General features: G+C 42.5%; 1 protein-coding gene across 6 annotated transcripts in view; it reads left to right on the plus strand.

The window, feature by feature from the left end:
* mboat2b (membrane bound O-acyltransferase domain containing 2b) overlaps positions 1 to 22,142 on the plus strand; it is a 169,437-nt gene that overhangs the window by 53,219 nt on the left and 94,076 nt on the right. For 5 of the 6 annotated variants that reach the window (XM_041187537.1, XM_041187539.1, XM_041187541.1 and 2 more), the window contains one exon: positions 1,415 to 1,492. The exons of the other annotated variant lie outside the window; for it this stretch is intronic. In XM_041187537.1, coding sequence (XP_041043471.1) covers positions 1,415 to 1,492 — 78 coding nt within the window. The remainder of the gene's footprint in view (positions 1 to 1,414; positions 1,493 to 22,142) is intronic. 6 annotated transcript variants of the gene reach the window in all.

The raw sequence follows: 22,142 nt of genomic DNA on the forward strand, positions 1-22,142 counted from the left end.
CTTGGGAGTTCTCCAGCTACGAGTTGCTTACTGGAGTGCTGGGGAGTTTATAGAAACATATTCCAGTAAGCAGTCATTTGGTTTTGGGTGGGAGATGCAGGCCTGGAGAAAAAGAGGAAAGGACTACTCTGTGCAGAAGGAGTATCTTCAGGAAAGAAATTTGGAGAAGAGAATTGATTTTTCTTTTAAACACTTCAGTTGTAGTTGCAGTGTAAGTTTTAACTGGATTCTAAAGGTTTGTATCTTATTAAAAAGGTGCGTTGTAGTTAAATAAATTTACATATTAAATAAATACATTTTATTGTCGAACAATTACTTGGAAAAAGAGTCCTGCATTTTTGCAATGCTGTTGTTGAAATGAATTTAATGTTAACAAAGTGAAATATTGTGCTTTTTTCCACAATCAATCTAATGAGCAAAGATAAAACTAATAGAGTATATAGAACAACTTTCAGTACTTGAATATTCTCTGCCCCCCACCCTGCCTAAGGATAACACACTCATATGACCTTTGAGTGCTGTCAACTAATTGAATAGTGTAACTGGAAGAGATTGCTAAAGCCCTATGATGTGTTTTGAAAGTTATGAGTGAGCTAAAGGCAATGCCAGGATTAGTACGTGACTTAAATAGTGTAAGCATTTGACATGCTCTAGTCTTCTCGCAGCATTATATATTGGAAAGGAGCACTAAAATTCATGTACATGTTGCCTGTGAAAGCTGTTCAATAGAACCTTGAAGTGATTCTCATAACAATTGCTCCCAAAGCGATGTGCATTATCTTCTGGTGGGGGAGGACAAAATTATCTGCCACTTAGCTAGAATGGTTTCAAAAATGCATTATTCAACTGTTGATTTGAAATAGCATATAAACCATGACCTCTTGTATCTGAAATATTATGGGCCACTTTCAATGCCAGCTGTATAAAACAGTCTAGGTAGATGTGAACTTGTCCGCCAACAAGACCAGAAGGAGGTGGAAGAATTAATAATAATGGTTCTATAGAGAAACAAAGGTTCCCGTATATAACAAAATCGTGGTTATTTGAGCAGTTTTTCTAACTGAAAGTGATTTTTTAAAAATTGTTTTTTAAAGCAAGTGGTCAGAGATTGAGTAAGCTTCAAGTCATACTCAGTATGTTTCTGAGAGGAAAAGGTTGTTAGTCTGTTAGGAAAACACTGGCCCTAAAGCAACCTCTTATTCCCTGCCCATCATTCTAACCCTTGTCCCCCCCCCCCCAACTTCATTGAATTCTATTTTACTATTAAAATGCCATGTTTTTAGGATGCGTATAAAAGAAACTCATGTATCTGGCTGTCATTTATAATTATACCAGCAGCTTGTAGTTTAGTGCTGATTGACTGCATTTCAATTAGAATTTCATTAACTGTAGTGTTGAATTATTTTTCTTTCAGGTATACCCTGCATTTTGTTGTGCAGAGTGGAATTTCTTACTACATAATGATTGTTGTTGGGGCGGGGCACATGCACAAGTGAGTATTTTCAGCAAAAACCATCTTTTTTGCATTTTAATTTAACTGTATCCAAAGTTTCTTGTAAGTTCCACAAGGAGAGCTGAAATTTTTTCTTTTCAAAAAGAGTCATCCCTTGATGTGAATAATTGCAATCAATATTACAACTGATTTTCCAAAGGCGTATGACAGGGTTGACCTTTATGGTTTTGGTTAGGAAGTTGTTAAAGTTAAGTTACACGAGATTCTTGACCAGTGGATTGCTATCTGACCACACTTTGTTGGTTACTATGGCTGCCTATCTTAAAATGTTCAATTAACAGCAGCTATGCCTTAGGGCATTTAGCTAGGGCTGATTCTTTTCCTAACGCACATTAATGCTGCTCGCTTCTTCTGGCCTTGAATACTGGAAATATGTGGACGATATGATGACTGCCTTGTGCTATCAGCGAGGTTCAGGAAACACTCAATGCTGTCAGTGAAAGGGGTGCAGCTACAACACTGGCTTATACACAACATTGTGGAAAATTGTCCAGGTATGTTCTGTCCACAAAAAGTTGGACAAATCCAACTCAGCCAATTACTGCCCAATCAGTCTACTCTCAATCATCAGCAAAGTGATAGAAAGGGTCGTTCACAGTGCTATCAAGCAATACTTGGACAGCAATAATCTGCTCATTGGTGCTCAGTTTGGGTTCCACCAGGGCCATTCAGATCCTGACTTCATTACAGCCTTGGTCCAAACATGGACTAAAGAGCTGAACTCTAGAGGTGAGATGAGAGTGATTGCCCTTAACATCAAAGAGCCCAAGCAAAACTGAAGTAAATGGTAATCTGGGGTGGGTGGTGGAGCTCTACTCTGGTTAGAGTCACGCTTGCAAAAAGGAAGATGGTTGTGATTGTTGGAGGTCAATCATCTTAGCCCCAGAACATCACTGCAGGAGTTCCGCAGGGTAGTGTCCTTGGCTCGGCCATCTTCAGCTGCTACATCAATGACCTTCCCTCTATTGTAAGGTCAGAAGTGGGGACGTTTTTGCACATGTTCAGCACCATTCTCAACAACTCAGATAATGCAGCAGTCTGTGCCCATGTGCAGCAAGACCTGGACAACATTCAGGCTTGGGCTGACAAGTGGCAAATAACGGTGCCACACAAGCGCCAGGCAATGACCATCTCCAAGAAGAGAGAGGTCCAACCATCGCCCCTTGATGTTCAATTCCATTACCATCACTGAATCCCCCACAATCAACATCCTGGGGATTACCATTGACCAGAAACTGAACTGGACTAGCCATATAAATACTGTGGCTACAAGAGCAGCCAGGGGCTAGGAATCGTGCGACAAGTAACTCCCCTCCTGACACCCCAAAGCCTGTCCACCATCTATCAGGCACAGGTCGGGAGTGTGATGGAATACTCCCCGCTTGCTTGGATGAGTGCAGCTGCCACAACCTTCAAGAAGCTTGACACCATCCAGGACAAAACAACCTGCTTTTCACCCCATCCACCACCTTAAACATTTCACACTCTCCACCACTGACACAGTGGTTGCAGTACCATCTACAAGATGCACTATAGCAACTCACCAAAGCTCCTTTGACAGCACCTTCCAAGCTTGCAACCTCTACCACAAAGAACGTTAAGGGTAGGAGATTCATTGGAGCACCATGGGAGCAGGCGATCTGATGTCTACCATGCTTGCAAGAGCAAAGGCAGTGCAGAGAGGTGTTTTTGTTTTGGGATGGAGAGCTAAAAGCATTCAGTAAACCCTGAAAGGTTATAAAACCCGTTTGCTTCATCAGATTGAAAAAGTAATTAACTGAAAGGTCAGTTTGAGGACAGCCCAAGGCAGGCTGCATTGTCATGGTGATGGGTAGAACCTAGGAAGGTTCTCTGATTGCAATTTCTGAGTGGTTGCTGAGTGGGGTGCAGTTTGGACCTCGTGTGGCTTGCAGCTCACTGAGAGAAGATAGCCAAAGGAAATGACAGTTAGATAGACCTGCAATGTAATCAGAGTAAAACACTAGCTTTACTAGCCATGTGGCATGTGGGTGAGGCCTAATCTCAGGGACTCTTAAGGGAACAGAAGCTCGAAGATTGCCTAGTTTGAAGTTAGTGGGAGAATCTACAGTGGGCCTCGGTGCCTAATTGCAAGAGAGAGTAATCAGCTGAATTAGCCTGGAAGTATTGAAAAGTAACCAGAACAAGGGCCCGGAGCAACCACAGTCAAGAGATAAAGTTTAGCCTCTGAGAATAGCTAGAGATGAGGAAAATTCTTCAGAGGACAGTGGCACTCTTATGGGTAGTCCCTACAGAAGTAAATACCTTTTAAGATTGATGTGTCTGAAAGAGAATTCTTGGGGAAGTAAGAAGTAAACATAACATAAGAAATAGGAACAGGAGTAGACCATTTGACCCCTCGAGCCTGCTCCGCCATTCAATAAGACCATGGCTGATCGTTTCAATTTTCACATTCCCATCTAACCTCTAATTTTTGATTCCCTTGTCTAACTACCTCTTATCTACCTCTGCCTTAAAAATATTCAATGACCCCCACTTCCTGCCTTCTGAGGCTGAGTGTTCCAAAGTCGCACCACTTTGAGAGAGAAAAATTCTTCTGTCCTAACAGGGTGACCCCTAACTTTAAACTGTGCCCCCTAGTTCTGGACTCTCCCACAAAAGAGAACATTCTTTTGACGTCCACCTTGTCAAGGCCGTTCAAGATCTTGTATACTTCAATCAAATCACCCCTGACTCTTCTAAATTCCAGTGGAAACAGACCCAGCCCGTCCAATCTTTCTTCATAAGACTGTACGCTCATTCCAGGTATCAATCTAGTGAACCTCCTTTGAAACCACCTCCAATGCATTTACATCCATCCTTAAATAAGAAGGCCAAAACTGCGCACACTATTTGAGGTGCGATCTCATATAACTGAAGTACAACATCCTTTATTCTTATGTTCAATTCCTCTCGTAATAAAGGATAACATTCCACTAGTCGCCTTAATTACTTGCTATACCTGCATACTAACTTTTTGTGAGTCTTGTACTAGAACACCTAGATCCCTCGGCACCTCAGAATTATGCAGCACTCCCCATTTAAGTAGTACTCTGCTTTCTTTGTTCTTCCTGCCGAAGTGAACAATTCACTCTTTGCCACATTAAACCCCATTTGTCAGATCTTTGCCCACTCATTTAACTTACTATATCCATCTGCAACCTCCTCATGTCCTCTTTACCACATACTTTCCTACCTATCTTTATCATCTGCAAATTTTGTTACCATGTCTTCACTCCCCTCATCTAAGTCCTGGATGTAAATTGTAAGAAGTTGAGGCCTAAGTTCAGACCCTTATGGGAGGTCACTCGTCATGTTTTGCCAATCAGCAAAGACCTATTTACGCATACTCTCTGCTTTCTGCCAGCCAGCCAATCTTTTATCCATGCTAATATGTTACCCACTACACCATGTGCTTTTATTTTCTATAATAATCTTTGTGGAACCTTATCAAATGCCTCTGGAAATCCAAGTACAGTCTGTCCACAGGTTCCCCTTCATCCACTGTGCATGTTACTCCTTCAGAAAAACTCCAATAAATCGGTTAAACATGATTTTCCTTTCACAAAACCATGCTGACTCTTCCCAATTGCCTTGAGCTCTTCGAAGTGCCCAGTTATAACCTCCTTAATAATCGATTCTAACAACTTCCCCATGATAGATGTTAAGCTAACTGGCCTATAGCTTTCTGTTTTCTGCATCCCTCCCTTGAATTTAGGTGTTATTTTTGCTACTTTCCAATCGGTTGGAACCTTTTCCAGAATCTAGCAAATTTTGGAACATTTAAAACCAGCACATTGACTACCTCAATAGCCACCTCTTTTACAACCCTAGGATGTAGTCCATCGGGACCCGGAGACTTCCCAGCCTGCATCTCCATCAATTTGCTCAGTACCGTTTCTCAAGTGATTTCAATTTCACCAAGTTCCTTTCTCCCGTTCACCTCCTGATTCTCAGCTACTACTGGAATGCTTTTTGTATCTTCTATAGTGAACACAGAAGCAAAATATTTGTTCATCTCTTCCACCATTTCCTTATTATCTACCATTAACTCCCCACTGTCACTCTCTAGAGGACAAACACTCACTTTACTTACTCTTTTCCTTTTTAAGTACCTGTAGAAACTCTTGCTATCTGTTTTTACATTTATAGCTAGCTTCCTCTCAACCTCTAATTTCTTTCTCCTGATTAACCTTTCAGTCATTCTCTGCTGTTCTTTATATTCTGTCCAATCATCTGTCCTGCTACTCAACTTTCTGGAGTTGTATGCTTTTTCCTTAAGTTTGATGCTTTCCTTAACATATCTAGTTAACCACAGATGGTAGATCCTCCCATTTGAATTTTTCTTTATAGTAGAAATGTACTTATTTTGAATACTCTGAAATGTCCCCTTTAATGTCTGCTGCTGCTTTATTGATCTAACCTGTAGCCTTGTATCCCAGTTCACTTCAGCTAGCTCAGCTTTCATCCCCACATAGTTGCCCTTATTTAAGTTAAGATACTAGTCTTAGACCCACTCTTCTCTCTTTCAAACTGAATGTAAAATTCAGTCAAATTGTGATCACTGCTACCGAGGGGTACCTTTACTCTGAGGTCATAAATTAATCCTGTGACGTTGCACAGTACCAAATCTAATATAACCTGCATACCATATGTGGGTATAAGCTATGGTGTTAACTTAATTATGTTTGCTTTGTTTAATCTGTTCCAAATACAATAAAGTTCATTGGTTTTTTTTGAAAAAGTGAAACCTTGTGCATGGTTCTATTGGTTAAAACAAGATGTTCGAGCAAATGTTATCGGTCCCTAACTGGATTGTAACAACTTGATTACTTAGGCTATATGTGGATTTTTTGATGTAAGCCACACTGTGATTCAGCTTTTGAACTGTGAACATGTTTCTTGAGCAAAATATCATTGTTATATAATTACATGTGCGGTACCAGTCACCACCCTCAGATACAGCTTTATTGGCACTCCCTCCACCACTGACGAACAGTGGCAGCAGTGCGTAGCACCTACAAGATGCACTGTGGAAACTCACTAAGGCCCCTTAGAAAGCACCTTCCTAACCCACCACCTGGAAGCTCCCCTCCAAGCCACTTGCTGTCCCTACTTGAAAATATATTGCTGTTCCTTCATTGTCACTGGGTCAAAATCCTGGAACTCCATCCCTAACAGCACTGTGGGTGTGCCTACACCATCAGGTCTGCAGCAGTTCAAGAAGGTAGCTCACCACCACCTTCTCAAGGGCAATTAGGGATGGGTAATAAATTCTGGCCTAGCCAGTGAAGCCCACATCCTGTAAAATGAATTAAAGTAACAAAGATTGCTTTGAATAGCAGTGCCAAGGGAAAGAAAAAGTAAAACTTAACTTTTAGACAAGTGTTTTCATCTCAAATAAATGCCTTTGATAGTGAAACAGAGATCCATTTCTAAATTGATGGGCTTGTATTTGCTCACTTGAAGGAAGGGAGTGAAAGATTCACCAACTGCTTTTGCACATTCAAGGATGGTTATTGGCAGAGACATTAAATGAAGACTTAATTAGCTAAAATTGGTATGACTTGACTGAGGAGTACTTTTTAGAGGTTGAGGGAGGTGAAATGCTAGGTTGTATTCTGAGATTTGCCAGTACTGCCACCCTATTTTTGACTAATACAGTGGCTCTAGGGGTGGGGTGATAAGTGCAAAACCTAATGAGGTATTTGCCCTCACCCCTCCAGAAACAAATGTAAGACTACGCATTGATTAGAAAAATAAGATGTAGTTCCGCATAAGTTTTCGTGAATGGAAGCACCTTTTGCTGTATTGAGATGTATAAAACCAAGTCATAGGTGTAGTGGTATGTTATTGTCTCAACTGGGGAGCAGTCAGGACTGGCCTCAGCACCCTTGGAATAGGGATGGGTACATAACACCCTTTTACTTCTGAGTGCTATCCATTGACTGTTATTACCCCTGCCTCTGAAGGTGGACAGAGATAATGTTTTTGCTCCATTTAGTCCATTTATGTTAATATTTCTTCAAAACTAATGGGCAAATTTCAGTGAAACAGTACACAGGGCATGGCCCAAGGAAGAACTGATTAGTTTTTGGCGACAATTCGGAAACTTTTTCCTGCTGTGACCCCATTTTAATGGAGGTGATGGTGTAGTGGTATTGTCGCTGGACCAGTAATGCAGAGACCCAGGGTGATGCTCTGGGGCCCTAGGTTTGAATTCCGCCATGGCAAATGATGGAATTTGAATTCAATAAAAATCTGGAATTAAAAGTTTAATGATGACCATGAAACCATTGTCGATTGTTCTAAAAATGCATCTAGTTCACGAATATCCTTTAGGGAAGGAAATCTGCTGGTCTTGCCTACAATTGACTCCAGACTCTCAGTAATGTGGTTGATTCTTAAGTGCCCTGGTAAGCCACTCAGTTGTATCAAACCTCTATAAAGCCTCAAAAAGGAATGAAACCAGGCGGACCACCCAGCATCGACCTAGGCCCCGGAACCAACAATGGCAAACTCAGCCCTGTCAACCCTGCAACGTCTTCCTTACTCACATCTGAGACCTAGTGCCAAAATTGGGAGAGCTGTTTCACAGACAAGTCAACAACAGCTTGACATAGTCATCCTCACGGAATCATATTTGGCAGGTAATGTCCCTGACACCACAGTCTACATCCCTGGGCATGTCCTGTCCCACCGGCAGTACAGACCTAGCAGAGGTGGCGGCACAGTGGTATACAGTCGGGAGGGAGTTTCCCTGGCAGTCCTCAGCATCGATGCCAAACCCCATGAAGTCTCATGGCATCAGGTCAAACATGGGCAAGGAAACCACCTGTTGATTACCACATACCGCCTTCCTGCTGCTTTTGAATCTGCGCTCCTCCATGTTGAACACCACTTGGAGGAAGCACTGAGGGTGGCAAGGGCGCAGAATGTACTTTGGATGGGGAACTTCAAAGTCCATCACCAAGAGTGGCTCGGTAGCACCACTACTGACCAAGCTGGCCAAGTCCTAAAGGCCATAGCTGCTAGACTGGGTCTGCGGCAGGTGGCGAGGGAAAAATGTACTTACCTCATCCTCAGGACCTGCCTGCTGCAGATGCATCTGTCCATGACACTGTCAGTCGGAGTGACCACCGCATATTTGTTGTGGAGATGAAGTCCCGCCTTCACATTGAGGATACCCTCCATGTTGTGTGGCACTACCGCCATGCTAAATGAGAGATTTTGAACAGATCATCTCAAGACTGGGCATCTATAAGGCACTGTGAATCATCAGCAGCAGCAGAATTATACTGAAACACAATCTGTAACCTCAAGGCATGGCTTATCCCCCAACCCTACCATCGCCATCGAGCCAGGGAATCAAGCCTGGTTCAATGAAGTGTGAAGGAGGGCATGACAGGAGCAGCACCAGGCATACCTAAAAATGTGTCAATCTGGTGAAGCTATAATACAGGACTAGTGTGCCAAACAGCATAAACAGTAAGTGACAGAGCTAAGCGATCCTACAACCAGTGGATCAGATCTGAGCTCCACAGTCCTGCCACATCCAGTTGTGAATGGTGGTGGACAATTAAACAACTCACTGGAGGAGGGGGCTCCACAAATATCTCCATCCCCTGTGGTGGGGGAGCCCAGCACATACAGTGCAAAAGATAAGGCTGAAGCATTTGCTACAATTTTCATCCAGAAGTACAGAGTGGATGATCCATCTCAGCCTCCTCTGGAGGTCCCCAGTATCGCAAATGGCAGTCTTCAGCCAATTCAATTCACCCCATGTGATATCAAGAAGCAGTTGAAGGCACTGGATCGTGCAAAAACTATGGGCCCTGACAATATTCCAGCAATAATACTGAAGACTTGTGCTCCAGAACTTGCCAAGCCATTAGCCAAGCTGTTCCAGTACAGCTACAACATTGGCATCTACTTGGCTATGTGGAAAATTGCCCAAGTATGTCCTGTACACAAAGCAGAACTAATTCAACCTGGCCAATTACTGCCCCATCTGTCTACTCTTGATCATCAGTAAAGTAATGGAAGGGGTCATCATCAACGCTATCAAGCGGCACTTGCTTAGCAATAACCTGCTCACTGACATCCAGTTTGGGTTCTGCCAGGGCCACTCAGCTCCTGACGTCATCACGGCCTTGGTTCACACGTGGACAAAAGAGCTGAACGCTCAAGGTGTGGTGAGAGTGACTGCCCTTGTCATCAAGGCCACATGTGACTCAGTGTGGCATCAAGAAGCCCTAGCAAAACTAGATCATTGGGAATCGGGGGGAAACTCTCCACTGGTTGAGGTCATACCTAGTACAAAGGAAGATGGCTCTGGTTGTTGGAGGTCAGTCATCTCAGTTCCAGGACATCACTGCAGGAGTTCCTCAGGGTAGTGTCCTTGGCCCAACCATCTTCAGCTGCTTCATCAATGACCTTCCTTCCATCATAAGATCAGAATTCGGGATGTTCACTGCACAATGTTCATCACCATTCCTGACTCCTCAGATATTCAAGCAGTCCATGTCCAATTGCAGCATGACCTGGACAATATCCAGGCTTGGGCTGACAAGTGGCAAGCAACATTTGTGTCACACAAGTGCCAGGCAATGACCATCTCCAACATGAGAGGGTCTAACCATCGCCCCTGATTTTCAGTGGCATTACCATCTCTGAATCCCGCATGATCAACATCCTGGGGATTACCATTGACCAGAAACTAAACTGGACTAGCCATATAAATACTGTGACTGCAAGAGCAGATCAGAGGCTAAGAATCCTGTGACAAGTAACTCACCACCTGACACCCCAAAGTCTGTCCACCATCTACAAGGCAAAAGTCAAGAGTGTGATTGAATACTCCCCACTTTTCTGGATGAGTGCAGCTGCCACAACATTCAAGAAGCTTGACACCATCCAGGACAAAGCAGCCCGCTTGATTAGCACCGCATCCACAAACATTCACTTTGCCCACCACCACCACCACCACCACCACCACAGTAGCAGCAGTGTGTACCATCTACAAGATGCACTGCAGGAATTCACCAAAGCTCCTTAGACAGCACCTTCCAAACCCATGACCACTACCATTTAGAAGGACAAGGTCAGCAGATAGATGGGAACGTCACCACCTGGAAGTTCCCCTACAAGTCACTCACCACCCTGACTTGGAAATATAATGCCATTTCTTCACTGTTGCTGGGTCAAAATCCTGGAACCCTTCAGAACAGCACTGTGGGTGTACCTACACCACATGGACTGCAGTGGTTCAAGAAGGCAGCTCACCACCACCTTCTCAAGGGCAATTAGGGATGGGCAATAAATGCTGGCCCAGCCAGAAAAGCCCACATCCCATGAATGAATGGGGAAAAAAACACCCAAAGTGAAAAGTTTGGCGGGAGGAAAGAATTGTTGGTTGGGGGCGTGGATTCAATGACCTGGGTTACAGATGCACAGAAAAACTGGGCACGTACCATTTTGGCTTTGTTGCTGTCAGCAATCAGGCTTCAGAGCTCATTAAATTGTACCATGCCCACCACTAAAAAAGTTGGGCACATTTAAAGGGGCCACACAGGTGTCACTGTCCACAGCTGCCTGTAGAGATCTTGACCCAAATTGTTCGTTCTATGATCCCAATGAGGTTCACAATCCACAGTTTAGGAACCCCTGTTCTTGTGTAATTTGTCTTTTAATTTTGATGTATGTTGAATAAATGCACATTTGCTACTCTTCTTTGTCTCTTCGGTAACATTTCTAATTTCATGCTTTACGTTGATAATTGTTTAGCTCCAGTTCAAATTCCATTAGCTTACAATAGTAACTTTTTCCTATTGTTCCTTGTTGAAAGTCCGAACACCTTGATGGGGTAGTGTTCCACTGGTTATGGCAGCTCTCTATTGCCTTATTTTTGATCCTTGAAGTAAGTGGTTCAGGGGTTTATTGGAAAAAAAGCTTGAACTACGCAGCAGATCTGGTGGCATCAGTGGCAAGAGAAACAAAGTTGATGTTCCAAGTCTATGACATTTCATTAGACTGGTTCAGGTTATTTGATTTTGAAGGCACTGTCATTGACTTCTACTTCTATGCCGTTTCCAGCATAGAGTCATAGAGGTCGACGGCACAGAAAAAGGCCCTTTGGCCCATCAAGTCTGTGGCAGTCAAACAAGTACCTAGCTATTCTAATACCATTTTCTAGCACTAGGCCCATAACCTTGTATGCCATGGCATCACAAATGCACATCTAAATACTATTTAAATGTTATGAGGGCTTCTGCCTCTACCACCCTTTCAGGCAGTGAGTTCCAGATTCCCAAAACCCTCTGGGTGAAAAAATTCTCCCTCACATCCCCTCCAACCTCTTGCCCCTTACCTTAAATCTCTGCCTCCTGGTTATTGGTCCCTCCACCAAGGGGAAATGTTCCTTCCTGTCTACCCTATCTATGCCCCACATAATTTTATACACCTCAATCATGTCCTGCTTCAATCTCCTCTGCTCCACGGAAAATAACCTGTCTACCCCATCTCTCCTCATAACTAAAACTCTCCATTCCAGGCAACATCCCGGTAAATCTCCTCTGCACTCTCTAGCGGAATAACATTCTTCCTATAATGCAGATTCCAGAACAGCACACAATACTCTAGCTGTGGTCTAACCAACGTTTTATACAGTTCCAGCATTACCTCCCTGCTCTTCTATTCTATGCCTCAGCTAATAAAGGCAAGTATCCCATATGCCCTCTTAACCACCTTATCTACCTGTCCTGATACCTTAAGGGAATGGTGGACATGCACACCAAGGTTCCTCTGATCCTCGGTACTTCCCAGGGTCCTACCATTCATCGTGTATTCCCATGCCTTGTTTGTTCTGCCCGAGTGCATCACCTCACGCTTATCCGGATTAAATTCGATTTGCCACTGATCAGCCCATCTGACCAGCTCATCTATATCCTCCTGTAATCTAAGGCTATCCACCTCTATTTACCACCCCACCAATTTTTGTGTCATCCGCGAACGTACTGATAAACCCTCCTATATTCAAGTCTAAATCGTTTATATATACCACAAACAGCAAGGGACGCAACACCGACCCCTGTGAAACGCCACTGGACATAGGCATCCAGTCACAAAAACACCTCTCGACCATCACCCTCTGCTTCCTGCCACTCAGCCAATTCTAAATCCAATTTGCCGAATTGCCTTGGATCTCAAGGGCAAAGATCACTAAACAACAATCAGGTGTGGTACTTCGGCTTCATTTTAAAAACTTCCTCCTTAGCCTACGGGTTTTGAGGCTATTTATAGCATCCCATCTGCTGGTCCTCTGTAAACCAGCTAATGTGATGATCCTGGAAACTCCTGGCCTTTGTGATTTTGTGCTACAGTGTATGGTGCCTTCCAACACCACCGCCGTCCCCCAGCCATCAGGGAAACACAATGCTTTTAAAACTTGTCTTTTTTTAAATCCGTAAACTCTTGTTGGTATTGTATTCCTGTCTAAATTGGGGGGGGGGGCATATCAATCAACAAATTACATCATTGGAGGAACAGGATTTAGACCTAACAGATCTAATTTGGATTAATTTCTAAAATAAAGTAAAATGGGCAAGAGTTACTAATTTCCTGAAAAACTGAAGTGTATTTATTATAGTAGCTATTAAAGCTATTGGCAAGTGGAAAATGTTATCAAGACTCGACTGGGCTGGGTTTGGCTGCAATGCCAAAGGTGTAGAGTGTGTGCATTTTATACCTCATGAAGTACTAATATTCTTCTTAGTAAATCCTATTAGATCATACAGACATTGAATATCCACCCCCTCCTCCCACCAAACACAGACAAACAGTAAACCAAAATTAAGCAGAGGGGGGGAAAATGAAAAAAATTACATTGTGGAGATAGTCAGCATGCACATATTGATTAAGGGAAGGTACATGCTCTCTTGTAAACATTGTTACCAGAGTCTGTATGTGATGGGTTGGGGGGGGGGTAGCTGGTGGTTATTGTAAGTAAAAGAAAGCTTTTCATTTTGATCAATGGGATATTATAAGCGGGTTTAATATTTTTCAGTTTTTTCCCAAAACATCAGGACTATTTTATAGTCTAATGTAAATAACTGAAAAACATTTCTCCCTCATTTTCTCTGTATTTGTGCTCTTTTTTGCAGCATTGTTTTCATTTTCCTTTTTCCATTTTTAACCATATATTTTAAAAGAAATGGGATGTTGCAGTTCCCCCTCATAAAATTAACCCACTCTACTTAGTTTCCCCTTTTGCAATTCCTCTGCACCCCTCCACTCACCCAGAGTTTGTAAAGACTTTTTTTTGTCAGATTGGTTTCCTAGATTTCAATGAGTACAACTTCCCAATATCCTTGATTGGAAAGACTATAAAGATGAAACTTATTAATTCTTTCACCTTCTCATAACTGGTCCAGTTTTTCAAAACTTGAATATCACCTTGCTGATGCAACAAGGACACAAATTTGGGGTGAGAGGGTGAGACTTTCTGCAGACTCCCCTTTTCCCATCCCCTTCTCATTGATCAATGAGAAGCTGACAGTCACAGTTGAGGTAAACTTATGGGCACCTGCAGTATTGTGCTTTTTGTTTAGCTAGAGATAACCACAGATTTGTAGAAAGCCCATTCGGCTGAATTTTTTGCCTGTCGGGCGAGTGGGCCCAACTAAATCTCCAGCGGGCGGGGAGCCAATCCCCACCGGAAAAGTGGACCTCGCCACCATTTTAAGTGGGCGGGCCAATTAAGGCCCGCCCAACATGATGTCTGCTGGGAAGCACTGTGTGCTTCCTGTGTGTGTTGGGGGGGGATTCCTCAAATGCGGGAGTGCGCTCTTTCGCGAATGTGCACGATAGAGCGCACATCTCCCTGAGGCAAAGTGCTACCTCGGGGAGATTGCTGAAAGGTTTTCAAACTTTAAAAATAGAAATATCATTAACATGTCCCCCTCATGCGACAATGTCACATGAGATGGGACATGTTAATAAATTTCACAAAAACTTTATAAAAACCGACATGAAACATCATCCTGCTAGTGGATGAGGTTTCATGTTTTTTCAGAACCCCGCAGGGGCTTCTGGCCTGCCCACCAATCTTAAGGTTGGACGGGCAGGTCTTTTAATTGTTTTAATTGGCCATTGAGAGGTCAGCGGGCTGACAGCTGATCGAGCTGTGCCCCCGCTTTCCTGAAGATTTAAATGGGACGGGATGTCATCGAGGATTCCCCCCGACATCATTCCGCGTCGTTTTCGCGTCAGCAAGCGGGCCCTGCCCGCAGCTCGCCAACAGAAAAATTCAGCCCATTGTGTCTGACAAATAATGGAAACACAGTAGATATGACATGGATTTTCATAAGTTGTTATTTAGGAAGCAGGTTAATGTTAAATTGAGACACATGAAGATACAGAATGTGACATCGTAGGTAAGTTGGTCAAAAGATGGAAAACCGTTGGGTAAATGGCTGGAAGGATTTAAGCAGTGGAGCCAAGTGTTATGGCCTTGCTGTGTCTATACAAATAATCTAGATTTGGGCATATGCAGCATTTAAAAATTTAAAGATGACACAAAAATGGGGACTATGGGTAACTGAAGAAAAACAAGTAACTTCAAGACAATGTAGGTTAGCAAATTGTAGGGCATAGAATTTAATGTAGAAAGGAGTGGTATAATTTGGAAGAAGCCAATAGAAAATATTTCATAAATAAAAACTTTTATAACTTAATGTAGAAAAAATCCCAAGGTGCTCCATAGAAATGTAATCGAGGCAAAAATCAATGGAGACAAAGGAAAAGATATTGGGAGGGGTGACAAGTAGCTTAGTCAAAGAGCTGGGTTTTAAGACTGATTTTAAGAGGTGAGGAAGGTGTCCAGGCAGCAAGGTTTCAGGAAATAATTCTAGAGTGTAGGGCCTAGGCTTGGCACAAGAGAAGGGACTGAGGAATACACAAGCAGCCACATTTGGAGTGTTCTGAGGGTTGTCGGGCTGGATATGGGCTGCATAGATGGAAGAGATGAACACTTGAAATATAATTTAAACTTTGGCTAAATTAGGATTTAGAGAGGGTGCAGCAGAGATTTACTCCAGTGGTACCAGGGATGAAATAATTGAGTTACGTGAAAGATTAGAGAAGCTGGGGCCGCTGTTCTTGGAATGGAGAAGATTAAAGAGAGATTTAATAAAGGTGTACAAATTGTGAAGGGTTTTGATAGAGTAAATAAATGTTTCCAGTGGCAGAAGATGAATATTTAAGAAAATTGCCAAAACAACCTCAGGTAACATGAAGGAAGAAAAGTTTACCAAATGAATTATGATGATCTAGCAGGCAATGCCTGAAAGGCTGGTGGAAGAAGATTCAATATTAATTTTTAAAAGGAATCAGGATAAATATTTGAAAGGGTATAATTTGTAAGGCTATGTGGAAGGAAATGGGAGCGGGATTAATTGGTTAGCTCTTTCAAAGGTACAACTTGCTGAATGACCATCTTCTCTATGATTCTAAGGCATTGGGAAACCAGGTACAAGTGTACGTCATTGAGCAGAGGCAATGGATGATCAGGACTGATTGTGACTTGTTATATGGGCAGCAGAGCTTTTGGTTAGTTGCAGTTTATGAAGGGTGAAGTATAGGAAACTGGCTAGCAAGCACTGGAATAATCTAGTCTGGAACAACGAAAGGCATGAGTGACAGCATCAGCAGTGAAGAGGCTGAAGTAGGAGCAGGAGGAGGTAATTAATAGGTGAAATTAGGACTTTTTGTGATGGAAAGAGAATAGGTTGTAAATCTGAAGTGTCAGGGGATGCTGAGGTTGCAAACGGTCTGCTTTAACCTAAGACAGTGGCTGTGGAAATGTTGGTAGTGTAGAGGTCCTGCCAAAATTGACTGCAGGACCTCATTTAATTTTTGCTAGTTTCCTGCCTGGGAACCAGCCAGATTTGAGGGGCTGGCCAGATAACCAGCAGGAAAGCATGTACTGGTATGCAGAGAGGTGGGCCCCAGGTATTGTGGATAGAAGTTTGGAGTGTAGGGACAGGAGATCACAATGGAAGGTTGGGGTGGTGAGCAGAAGATCATAGATGGAAGGCCAGGGTGGCAAGTTGAGTTGGCGAGTGGATTGCAAGTTGAGATGGCGAGTGGTAGAGAGATGGTGACTGAAAGATCAGGTGGGAGGGTGGAGAGATGATGGATGTTCAGAGTGGGGGGTGGGTGAGGAAGAGATGGATGGAAGTTTGGGCGAGATGGGGTCATGCAGTTGGGAGAGGAAAGCTGATCATGGAAAGGGAAGCATGATTGCCTGAGGGATGGGGCATGCCTGCTCCTCCTGGCCTACAAATATTGCTGCTCTTGCGTTCTAGATCCGGACCTTCTCGTTTCCTTTAAACTGCTGGGTTTCCAAGCCCTGGGAAACCTGTGCTGGAGATGTTAAATTTAAAGGTAAGTAAACGTCGATGCCAAATGATATTAATTTGTCACAAGGATATTAATTGCTGTGATTACTGTGATCTGCCTGCCTGCACTAATTCATGTCCCCACTGGGACAATAAGTTGCTCACAGGCATCCAGATGTTCCATCATTAAATTCAGAAGCGGACACACCGGATCGAATTCTGGTCATGGTTTTAAAAACTATTTTAGCTTTTTTTTTGTTCCTGGGATATGAGTGCTGCTAGCAAAGCCAGCATTTGTTGGAAATTCCTAATTGCCCTTGAGAAGGTACTGATGAGCTGTCTTCTTCAACCACAACAGCCCATCTGGTGTGGGTACACTTGCATTGCTGTCAGGGAGGAAGTTCCAGGTTTTTGACCCAGTGACTCTACCTACACCTTGTTGCAGGTTAAAATTCTGCCCAGTGTTCTACTTGATACCATTACAGTAGCTTTTCTTTTAAATAAGAGTGTGCTCTAGTGTTTTATTTTTTTAGAGCCTACTGTTTGTAAGCATTTGCAATTTTTCACTTCCTTGTTACGTGTTCCCAATCCCTACTAATTAGAGCCCAAGAATGTCCCTGAATGGAGACAATATATTATGGAAGCATCAGCCTCATTTTCTCACTCCCTGCGCTGCATCATTGATCATTCTTGTATATTTGTTAGTTGTCTATCGAGTAGTTGCCAAAATATATAAACAGCCAAGTTGTTTTTTCTGTTGATGTTCCCAATTTCCTGCAGCCCTTTTTGAGCCAGCTTACTGCATAGCCTCATAGTGTTCACTATTTTAAATATTTGCACCTAAGGCCTTCAAACATAGTGTCATGTGAATTTTTTTTCTCGTATTCATGAGTTCAAGTGTAGAGCTAACCATCAGTTGTTGAACCAGGATTTTGGATCAGTTTCTAGCATTGGGAAGTCTGTGACCATAGCACAATTTCTGTCATAAAAATAGAAAATGCTGGAAATACTCAGGCAAAGCAGCATCTACAGAGAGAAATGGAGTTAATATTTCAGGTCAGTCACTTTTTTACCAGAACTGGGAAAAGTTAGAGATGTAATAGGTTTTAAGCAGATGAAATGGGGGGGAATGGGTGTGTTCAGAGGAGGCATGACTGGCAGAAAAATGAACAGTTGCCATTCAAAAGCAAAAACGAGCAAAACTTAAACATGCAAAGAGAAAGAAACAAAATGGGGGCAGAGGTGATGGTCTGAAATTGTTGAATCACAGAGTGCAGAAGAGGCCCTTCGGCCATCGAGTCTGCACCGACATGTGAGAAACACCTGACCTACCTACCTACCTACCTAATCCCATTTACTTGCACTTGGCCCATAACCTTGAATGTTATGACGTGCCAAGTGCCCATCCGGGTACTTTTTAAAGGATGTGAGGTAACCTGCCTTCACCACCCACTGGGTAAAAAGGTTTTTCCTCACATTCCCCCCTAAACCTTCTGCCCCTCACCTTGAACTGGAACTCCATTTTGAGCCTAGAAAGCTATAGAATGCTGAATTGAAAGATGACTGTCTTCCTGGAGCTTGCATTGAGATTCATTAGAACGCTGCAGTAGGTTAAGGACAGAGAGGTCAGCTTGAGAGCAAGGTGGTGAATTAAAATGGCAGGCCACCGGAAACTGTTATCCTTACAGACTGAACGAAGGCATTCTGCAAAGTGGTCATCCAGTCTGCACTTGGTCACCCCAATGTAGAACAGATTGTATTATGAGCAGAAAATACAGTGTACTAAATTGAAAGAAGTACACACCACTTTCACCTGGAAGAAGTGTTTGGGGCCTTGAATTGTGAGGAGAGAGAAGGTAAAAGGGCAGATGTTAACACCTGGTCTTACATGTGAAGGGGATGGGCTGTTGAGGGTGAATGAGGAGTGGACCAGGCTGTCGTGGAGGGAATGAATCAGTCAGAATTCTGAAAAGGGAGGGGAAGATGTGTTTGGTGGTGGCATCATGCTGGAGCTGGTGGAAATGGCAGAGGATGACCTGTTGAATATAGAGGCTGATGGGGTGAAGATGAGGACAAGGGAAAACCTTAATGTGGTTTCGGGAGGGAACTGCAGGAATTGAGCAGACATGGAGGGCCCTGTCAACCACGGTGGCAGGGAAATCCTCAGCTGAAGAAAATGGAAGGCACCTTCCATAGCAAAACTTCTGATATATCATCAGAGCAAATGCAACCAAATGGAGAAACTCAGGATGGAATGGAGTCTTTCCAGGATGTAGGGTGTTGAGCAAGAGTAGTTGAGGTAGCTGTGGGAGCTGGTGGGTTTGTAATATTTTTGATGGCCTATCTCCAATTCCTGGAGATTAATTTTCAGCAACTGTCAGAGTCAAGTTTGTGAGCCACCAGTTCATCTCTGATACCTTAGCTACAGTGTCATGTGAAATAATTCATTCATTCATTCATATATGCTATGCCCAAAGGCAGGTTCCTGGCCTATTGTGTGCTGAGCCTCTACTGTACAGAGAGACCTGGGCTCCAGGTACATGAATCATAAGTTAGTATGCAGGCACAGCAAATGATTAGGAAAGCAAATTGAATGTTGGTGTTTATTGCAAGGGGAATAGAGTATAAAAGTAAGGAAGTAATGCTACAGTTGTACAGGGAGTTGGTGAGATTACATTTTATGACGTGGCAGGTGATAGGTGCCAGGCAGGCCAAATCCACAAAGGAAACTTGGCCATGCTAATATAATGGTTTTGCATTTTGTATTTATTACAAGAAGAATTGTGCATTGACTTCAGTAGCAATAAGTCCACTAACACCTTTGGAGATTTTAAAAACTAAAGTAAAACATATATTAACAAAAAGAAACATTTCAACCACATACATAAGATTAGAGTTACTTAATATTATAACAAATTCCAGAATTCCTAATTAAACTGACTCCCAATTATACATCCCTACATACCCCTTTTAAACAGTCCAAAATAGATTTTAAATTTAAATACAAGCCAGCCAATTAACCACAGCACCCACTCGACAGTGGAGTTCCAAAGGCTTTTTTTCCAATTTTAGTTACTGGACACAGAAGACTTCTGCATACATGGCTGGAGGCCTCCCTGAGGCTGTTTCACACACTCCATTTAGTTCTTATATGACCCCACAACATCACCTCCTTCCTTAATACACGTTTTTCTCTCATCTGTAAATTCTATTGTTCCATATGTCTTTGGAGCTTTACTTTTCCTATAATATAAAAATCTTTCATGTTGCCAATATGGTCAGTACCTTTTGGGAAAAATAAACATAATTACCTTGCCCTATTTATCTTGTTAGTTGTAAACATCCTACCATCTGTAGGGGTTCCACTTTTCCCTGAGAGACCCTCCGCACACAAGTTTGTGACACCAGATTCACAAGTGTATGGCTTAAACAGAATGACCAGCGAGACAAGTTTCTTATAATTCACAATTGCTTTATTGAATCAACCACAACCTCAGTACAAGACCCAAAATTTAAAACAACCTATTTGCAGTACCCAGCACAGTCACCACGACTCGGTTAAAACTTACAAAAAAAACCCCTTGGACCAACATCACCAAGACATAGCTGAAACAAATCACAAGGTACTGACAAAAAAGCACCAATCTTTCACTCGAAACTTTCACAAAACCCTCAGACCAATAGCACTTCGATTTGGTTGAAACTTAAAATCCCCAACACGTCTGGTCTGTCTGGTGTTGACTATAGGCCTGAATCAAGGTGACCAGACTCTAGCCTTCTTCCAATTGCAGCCCAGATGCTCAGATCTGCTCTGCTTTTTATAATAATTTAACTCTGACATGTCAAAACATATTTCCTGTTGTCCCAATGTCCATTTAGTCCATGCAAAGTCCAGACAAATGTCATTAGCTCCTGCTAGTTGAAACAATACAGGGTTTTCCACAGAAGATGTATCCAGACGAATATTATCAGTTCTCACTGTATGAGCAATTCTCCTGCTGTTTGAGGTGACAAAGTAACAGCACCTGGCTCCCCAAAGTTAATTAGGGTTTGAATGACTCTGTTGCAGTACTATTGCGTGTTGGTTGAGTAATTCCTTAAATGTATTGTATTTATGATATGTCCTTTGTACCATTGCATTGGGTAATCAGACTGCTTGATTGCATTAATCAATGTCCAAACCCTTTTGATGAGTCACTGTTTTTACTAAATGCCCAGCCCTGTATTGCTGACTGCAGCTTACCTTTTTTGAAATTTAAAGTCCCAATCATGAGGTCAAAACATGTCTGTGGGTTTGAAATTATGTTCTATAAATTTCCCAGTTGGAGGGGATTCCCCCCCCATCCACCCAGCAAATATCTCTTTAATACCTGAAATGAGATATTACTGCTGATGAATCTTCTGCCGGGATGAGGTATTGCAAGTCCCAGTCAAACCTTACATTTTTTTTTTACAGAATCTATACATTTAAATCCATCAACCCAAATCCCCCCTTTAAATAACCCTTCCAATTTCACCTGTTTTGCCTAATGTTTTAATTTACATAGTATAAGTAGATATAACACCATAACTAACTGTACAATTACTTAGTTGTGGGAACCCACAAGATAGATTCAAATTCATCTCCAAGGGGGGGCTTCGATATTGAGACCAATATCCCACCAAGGTTGGGGTAGTTATCTCCCTGACCTCATCTCATTTTACTATTCTCCTTTTGGAGAGTATAATAATGTTTTTGTGAAAGCTCCACCTCTTAGTTTTGTTAAACACTCGGGTAATGGCAGGATATCATACCCAAAATGCGATGTTACTGCTCGGCCACGTCTTTTGCCAACCATGGGTAATTGCAATTGTTTCCTCCCCCTTAACTAACTAAGTTACATACATATTTATCTGAGCAGTTACCCATTTTATACCATCCCTTCTCTTTCTTTGCAATTGCATATACTCATACAGATATCTGGCTTTCTTACGTCTGTGTCTTCTCAAATCACGCAGTAAATATAATACAATGATGAATTGCGCAATAACAAAAAATGAGGAGTAATACAGACCCAGGGATGGATTTGAATATCAGTGCCAAAACCCACCCCTCATATCACTGATCTCTCTGGGGTGAAAGAGCTTATCCATTGTAACTTGAATGTGATCTCTGAATAAAATCAGCTTAGGTTGATACCCCTTTTGGTATGACACTCCCAACCTGCAGATCA

This window comes from Carcharodon carcharias, chromosome 5, assembly GCF_017639515.1.
Source record: "Carcharodon carcharias isolate sCarCar2 chromosome 5, sCarCar2.pri, whole genome shotgun sequence".
Classification (NCBI taxonomy): Eukaryota; Metazoa; Chordata; class Chondrichthyes; order Lamniformes; family Lamnidae; genus Carcharodon; species Carcharodon carcharias.